The sequence below is a fragment of the Pediculus humanus genome, genomic scaffold (genome assembly GCF_000006295.1).
Source record: "Pediculus humanus corporis 1103172107382 genomic scaffold, whole genome shotgun sequence".
NCBI classification, from domain to species: Eukaryota; Metazoa; Arthropoda; class Insecta; order Psocodea; family Pediculidae; genus Pediculus; species Pediculus humanus.
Window position 1 is genome coordinate 152,532 of NW_002987009.1, and position 8,084 is coordinate 160,615.

The following is an 8,084-nucleotide window of genomic DNA, read 5'->3' on the forward strand; positions in this document are numbered from 1 at the left end:
TAAAAACGATACAACAACACTCGAATGAAAAAAGATTTTTAAAAAAATTTTTTTAAATATAAATATAATTTTTTTCACTTCCGGTATTTAAATTTTTTTAATTTCCCTTCCGTTTCCTCTTTTCTCCTCTCCTCTCTCTCTCTCTCTCTCTCTCTCTCTCTTTCCCTTTCGTTCTCCTCGACTTGGGAAAAAAAAGAAAAATTCAAACGGATGAAATTATATAGACGCAGACAAATAAATAAATAAAGGAAGAAAGGAAGGATGGGTCCATTTATCAGAGATGCCAACTTAACAAAAATATAAAATAATAAATCCGGTCGGTACGCTCCATTTTTTTTTTTTTTTTTTTTTGTTCTTTTCTTTTCAAGACGTCGTCGTCTATCGAAAATAATGATTATAATAATAATGATAATAATAATAATAATAATATTTTTAAAGGACCCCCCCTTTACTTACGAAAAAAATAAAATAAGAGGAGACGGTGGGAGTGGGGAATGTGGGCGGGACGGGGAGAATAAAAAAAAACGTAAATCAAATTAAAAAATCTGAAACAGACGAAATAAGAAAAAAAAAAAAAAACTTTGGAAAAGCGAGGGGAGGGAAGGGAGGAAAAGAAAAACGAAAAAAAAAAAAAAAATTTCGGAAATAAATTTGTACGAATCGTAACAGACGACAAAAGTTTTTATTTATTTATTTATTTATTCTATGACGTTCTTCGTTACAACACACAACAAAAAAACTCGATTCCAGTGGCGGATTCAGGTTTTATCATCAAATAAATTTTTTTTTTTTAATTGCAATGTCATAGAGTCAATAAAATTCGTAAACGTTACGGCGGGGGGAGGGAAAAGGGGAAGGAGGCGCACGAAAAAGATGAAGAAGACGACGAAAATTATTATTATAATCATTTCAAAAGACTAAGAAAAAGGGTTTCAATTTTCAAAATGGCCGCCGCGGAATTATTATTATTATTAATCGAAATGAGTTGATAATAATTAGAAATACCGAATTAATTATTATCATTATTATTATTATCATCATTTGAATTGATTATGAATCGAATTGATGATTGAAAATTTTCATTTCCACTTTTTAATCCGTTAGATAAATAAAATGCGTTGAATAATTTATTCAAAAGAGAAAAAGGAAAACTAATTAGAATCTCATTCAATACATTTTATTTATTCTATCATTATTTTGTCTATATATATATATAAAGAGAAATCAAAACAAACGGAAAAGAAACAACGACAAACGACGATTCCGCGACGGCAAAAACTAATCTAAAAAGAAAAACATTTTTCCGCCGCCATGTTTGTTACCCGAACCAAGTATTACGTCATCTATACCTAAAAAAAACCCTCTGATGGTATTTTTAGGAATTAAAAAAAAAAACATTTTCTTTTTATTTTTTTTTCCTTTTCGTTTCTTAATTAGAAAAAAAAAATTTTTTTTGTTCCTTTTTTCCTTTTTTTCTATCTTAAATTTTAAAAGTGAGGGGAGGGGGGTACAAAAAAAAAGAAAAGTCGAATAACAACAACAACAACAACCTTTTCATTATCGAAAAAAAAACAGGAAGGATTTGATTCGTACTTTGGAAAAGAAAAAGAAATAACGGGGAGAAGGACCCCCCCCCCATTCGACTTATTAATTTGTGAATTCGTCATTTAAAATAAAAACGAATTGGAAAAAAAAAAATTGTAAAACGAAACCTGGAAACGAAAAAAAACGAAAAACGGGGGGATCCGGACGCGATAATTAAAAACCTGGAAAAGAAAATTCGAGAAAAAATAAATAAATCGTTAAAAAAAATTTTTTTTTTTTTCCGTTCAAAGGAAACAAAATATTGTAAAAAGAAAAATGTGACGGTTATATTTTGATTCACGTGACCGGAAAAGGAAGGGGAAGTAGAAAATCCGCCATTTTTTTTCAAATCGCGTAACATAACGAAACTTTTATTAACCCGGAAAAAAAATTCTTTTCTTTTCTACTTTTCTACTTTTTTATTTTTCCCCACGTAAAACTTTTCATTTTTGATTAAAAAAAAAAAAAAAAAAGAAAAAATGACGACGTCATAGAATAATTTTCCATAGAGTAACAAAAAAGAAAAAAAAAAGTGACGAAGAAAAGCGTTTTGAGTTGAGTGTTTTTCTCTCTCTCTCTCTTTCTCTCCCTACACTCGACATGTTGTGAGAAACATGCAAATGAACATTTTCTTTTTTTTTCGAACGTTAAAATTTAAAGTCATAGAGTAAAAAAAAAAAAACCTTTTCCGAGTGAAGTAAGTAACTAAATAAGTAAAAAACATAAAAAAGGTTGGCCATATTTTAAATTGACATTTTTTTTTTTCGTCGAATCTTTTTCGCAAAAAAAAAAATGAAAAAAACTTTTGCCAAAATTTTCTTTTCTTATTTCGAAAATAAGGGGACATCATCATCATCATCGTCAACAACAACTCTCATTCGTAAGAAAACTTTTTTTTTTGGGGGGGGGGCAGAGACGGGCGGCTCGGCTGTTTTTTTTTTATTATCCCCCACGCAAATCACGAGAGTCGAATGACTTTTTCTTTCCCCCCCTTCTCCCCATTCTTTAAAAACTTTCGATGATGAATAAAGTTTTTTTTTTTTTTTTTTTTTTGAAAAGCGGTGGGGAACACCACGTGAGGTGAGGGAGGGAGGGAGAGGGGCGGGCACGTGGGTAGGTTAAAAAAAAAAAAAAAAAACTTTCGGATGTAAAATTCATTTTAAAAAAAAAAATTTTTTTTTTTTATTTACAAAAGAGTGACGATTACTTTTACGAGATGGGACACATTTTCACATGAAATGGTTTTTCCCTCCCCCCCCTCTCTCTCTCTCTCTCTTTCTCTCTGTTTCTTTCAAACGGTTATACAATTTACTCCGAGCGTGGGACAAGATTATAAGAGACGTGTCATCAGCAAAAACCCTCATGTTCCAAATCTATATTAAACTTAACAATATAAAAATAACGATACATATACACGCACGCACGCGCACGCACTCACGCACGCACAAAAAAAACCATTTCGGGGGAAAAACTTTACGAAACAAAACGATATTTATCACTCCCACCCCCCCCCCAATTTCGTCGTTTCTCACCGAAAAAATTTCCGCCATATTGAATTCGAAACGTGAAAATAATAGTGATTAAAAAATTAAAATGGATGAAAATTTAAATTATTATACTTTTAAAAAAAATACGTCGAAGCCGCCGCCGTCACCGCCATCATCGTTTTCGTAAATCATACCCCCCGCCCCCACGATAATGACAATCGTTTATCGATAATCGATCGATACGATATATCGATTTTAAGTTGGTAATTTCGTTTTAAGGTGGCCATGACACGAGAGCACGTTAATTAAATAAATTTTCTTTCAACGTCGATCCACGTACACGTTCAAACGGTTTTTCATTTTTGCTCGTCGTCGTCGTCGTCGTCGCCGTCGTCGCCGTCGACGTTGACGTCATCGTTTTTTAACGACGACGCGAATTTTAATGATTAAAAATTTTAAAAATTTTTTAAATTTTTTTACCGGTAAAAATATTAATAAAATAACCGGAGAATGTAATAATAATAATAAAACGCATCGATTCGTCGGATTTTTGTTGGAGAAAACGTTTTCCACACCCCCCTTCTTCCCATCCCCATCACCACCACCACCACCACCGCAGTCCGTCGGAAATCTGATACGATGCCAAATTATTATTTTTACGTTCGTAGTTAATAAAATGGGAAACGATTGAAAACGTTCGTTTAAAAGATCTTTTGCCAGAAAGAAAAATTTTCCTTTTAAAAATGGTTTTAATAGGGGGGGGGGAAAGAAAAAAAAACCGAACGCCTCCACGTCGTCGGACGTTTTTTACTTCAACCGTTTTATTATTATTATTATTATTTCATTTTTAAAACGCTATAAAATCCGCATTACGATTTAATTCGATTGATACGATTCATCGATCGATCGATCTATCGATTGATTGATTGATGTCCGTTCGAGTAAAGGGAAAATAATAAATCGCGCGGAAAAATTCAAACGTTTTCCACGTTATGACGTCACATTTCTCGTAAGTTAAATACGCGATGTATCTTATTCTTTTATTTACTACTACTACTCCCTCTGCACAAAGGGAAACTCGGACGGGGAGGGGAGAAGGGAGAAAGGACGAGCCGTGTAAAACAGAAAAGAAAAAGAAAATTTTTTTATTCTTACCTTTCCCACCATTGTGAAAAAAATGATATTTCAGACCATATGAACGTCATGTTGGGTAAAACTTTTAATTTTTCCGCCATGTTGTTCAGAATGTTTCTGCTGTGGTAGTGAAAATAATTTTCGTAGGTTTTCAACCATCCTGGATCGTTGTGCGAATGTGGTACCAATATGACCTGCGTGATAAAAAAAACCGTTATATTTAAACATTATCATTAATTAAATAATAATAATAATAATAATAATAATTTACGAATTCGTTTCAAATATTAATAAAAATTAATAATAATAATAATAATAATTTATAATAATCAGAAAAAACTTTTATCGTAAACGCTCCACTTATTATTTTCAACTTATTAAATATTCATTAAAAAAAAAAAAATACTAGTGATAATGATGATGACGGTAATGATGATAATAATAATTAATTTAATTTAATTTAATTATTCATGGGATGAAAAAATAAAAAAAAAAATTTTCCAATTAATATATATATATAAATTATTATCATCATCGTCATAATTAAAAATTAATTAAAACTAATCGGAGCGTGACGTCACAGGTACTACTCGTAAAAATTTTTTACGACGACAAAGGAGTTTTATGTGTCGCTGTAGAATCGTAATAATAATAATAATAATAATAATATTTTTCTGGTTTTAATTAATAAAACAACGGAAACGCATTCGAATCTCTACTCCCATCCTGCTCTAGCACCATCACCACCACCATCACCCTTTCCTTCGGGGCCCTTTTTTTTCCTCGTTCGTTTTATGAAATACTACGGGTTTTCAGGTACGAAAAAAAAAACATCTGCAATCCTGTTTTACCCGAGAGAAAATATTATTTTGAAAAAATAAAAAAAATGACAAAATAAAAAATAAAATAAAATAAAAGAGAGAGAGAGAGAGAGGGGGGGGGGAGGGAGGGGAAGCATTCGAGTTGCATCGTAAAAATTTACATCATCTCTCTTTCTCTCTCTCTTTTGGTTTAATTTAAAAGGTTAACCGCGAATATGCCTTTTTCCTCCCTTTTCTCTTACCACCACCACCACCACCGAAATACCACTACACCATTAACCACCGCCCTCATCTCAACCTTTCCTACCATCCTTACCACCACCACCACTTTTTTTTCCCATGTTCAAAATGACAATTTATACAATTTTATTATTATTATTACTATTTTTTTTAACCGAAAATAAAATACGAAAAACTAATAATAATAATAAAAAATAGAAAAATGGTTGAAAATGAAGGAAAGAAAGAGAGAGAGAGAGAGAGAGAGAGAGAGAGAGAGAGAGAGAGAGAGAGAGAGAAAGAAGGTGAAGGGAAGAAAAGTGGTAAAAATAGAGAGAAAAAAAAATAATAATAAAATTATTGTTAAACTTTTTTTTTTCTTTTGTGTGTGTGTCTTCTGCTTTGATAGGAGGCACAAAAAACCTCCCCGCAACTTTTGATTGACAAAATTATTATTATTATTATTATTATTATCATTTTTTTATTTAAATTCATTTTATTAAAAAAAAAAAAAAAAAACGCGATTTTCTTTTTTCTTTTTTCTTGTGGAATACGTTTGTCGTAAACAAACAAACAAACAAACAAACGAAATAAATAGTTTGCGTGCACAAAAAAAAAAAAACATGAGGAAAAATCACAAACGATTTGCTATGAATGATAGCAAAAAAAAAATGACAACGATAATATTAATATTAATGATAATAATAATAATAATTTTTTATTTTGTTTAATGACGTCACCAACGACGACAACGACGAAATGCAAACAAAAATAATAATAATAATAATAGATAAAATCAAATCGTAATAAATCGTTACGAAATTTTCCAGCAGAATAAAAAAAAAAAAGAAAAAAGGAAAAAAAAAAATTTAAAGTTTGAATTTAAGCAGACGATATTAAAACGGAAATAAGAGGAAGAGAGAAGAAGGAGGAAAAAAAGGAAAAATGAGGGGAAGGGAATTGGGGAAAAGGCCGTTGAAATTTATAAAAAATCATGTTTCCTCTCTCTCTCTTCTCCGTGTGTGGCGTGTGGGTGTACGCCTATCTTTCTTTCTCTCTCTCTCTCCTCGATTTTCTTAATTTGTTTTTTTTTTCCTTTTCTTTTCCTTCATGATATTTTCATAAGATCCTTTTTCCCCTTCTCTCCCTTCCTTCCTCCCTCTCTTCTCCCCCAATTTCCTTCCTCTTCTCTTTATTTTCGGATACTTTTTTATTTTTTTGCCAGCAAAAACATTCATCACATCATTCTCTCTTTTTTTTTCCTTTTTTCCGTTTTTCCATTTTTTTTTTTTTTCGTACTCGGATATTATGATGGAATTTGAAAAATTCAAAGGAAAATAATAAAAATGGAACAGACGTTTTCGATGAGCAATAATTTTTCATTCTTAATATTCCGAAACCTTTTTTTTTTTTTTTTTCCTTTCCTCCTCCCTCTGGCAAATTTTCCATATTGGAATTCATTTTGTCACTTATTATCACATACATTTTTCTTCTTTCTCTCTCTTCCCTTCACTCTCTCTCTCTTTTTTTTTTAAAAACCGTTTCCGTCGTCCGTGATAATATCTCATCATTGAATCTCTTTAAAAAAAAAAAAATTTTCCCTCAATAAATTAAAAACATTAAAACTTTTTTCTCTTTTTTTTTCCTCTTTATACCGGAAAAGAGAAGGCTGAACGGATTAGAGAGAGAGAGAGAGAGAGAGAGAGAGAGAGAGAGAGGGAGACAGAAAAAGAGAGATGGAGGAAAAAAAAATTTCGAAACCTTTTTCAGGTGCATCAAACAAACTCTGAGTTTTTCGTAGGAAAAAAAAAAAAATTTTTTCCCCTTTTTTTTTTTTTTTTTTAATTTTCCCCGCGGAATTTTCTTTTGAAAAATTTTATCAAAGGTTTATCACGTGTTGTATAATTTCCTTTTTCTATTTTCCTTTTTCTATTTTCCTTTTTCAAAAATTTTCTTATCTTTAATTGCGACGACAAAAACGACGACGACGACGACGAAAACGCTCGAGAAAACATTTTTAAACGTTTAAAAAAAAAAAAAAAAAAAAACTTTTTCTTTTGCCACTTTATAAAAAAAAATTTTTTTTTTTTTTCACCTACGAAAGAAACTATTAAAATAATGATGATGATAATAATAATGATAATGATAATAAAAGAAAACTTTTTAAGATTTTTAATTCGAGAAAAAACGACGAGGGGGGGGGAGGAAAAAACCAAGGCGGAGAAGGTAGAGAAAAAAAAAATTTTAAATTTTCTCTCTCTTTTTTTTCTTTAGTTTTTTTTTTTTAAAGTTGGTAGCACTGTCGTATATATACCCTTTTAAATTACGCGAGATTAAAAACAACATCATCATCATCATCATCTATCTATACATAAAATTAAATTAATTTCAAAATAATGGAAAAACTTTTCCTATTTTAATTGTCACTTTTAACGCCGTAATTTCAAATACTATTTTCCTACTCGAAATGGTTTTCTTTTTTTTCTTCTTTCATAAATTACGAAAGGTCATTTTCAATGTCTCTAAGATACGAGAGAGAGAGAGAGAGAGAGAGAGAGAGAGAGAGAGAGAGTGAGAGAGAAAAACGTTATATATATATATATATATATATATATATATATATATATATATATATATATATATATATTTAATTAAAGCGTTCGCACTCAATGGCTAATAAAATTGAAATAAAATATAAAAAAAAAACGAACGTAAACTCGCCAGAGAGAGACAGAAAGAGAGAGAGAGGGAGAGAAAGAGGGAGAGAGAGTGGGAGACAGAGAAGAAGAAGTAGAGAGAAAGGAGAGCCAGGAAGAGAAAAAAAGAGTGAAGCAGAGAG

At 30.8% G+C, this 8,084-nt stretch overlaps 1 protein-coding gene across 1 annotated transcript in view; it reads right to left on the reverse strand.

Moving 5' to 3' along the window:
- Phum_PHUM025610 (alpha-mannosidase, putative) overlaps positions 1 to 8,084 on the reverse strand; it is a gene marked incomplete at both ends in the record, with an annotated part of 32,213 nt that overhangs the window by 6,690 nt on the left and 17,439 nt on the right. The window contains one exon of the mRNA XM_002422919.1: positions 4,227 to 4,399. Within this exon, the coding sequence (XP_002422964.1) occupies positions 4,227 to 4,399 (173 nt within the window). The remainder of the gene's footprint in view (positions 1 to 4,226; positions 4,400 to 8,084) is intronic.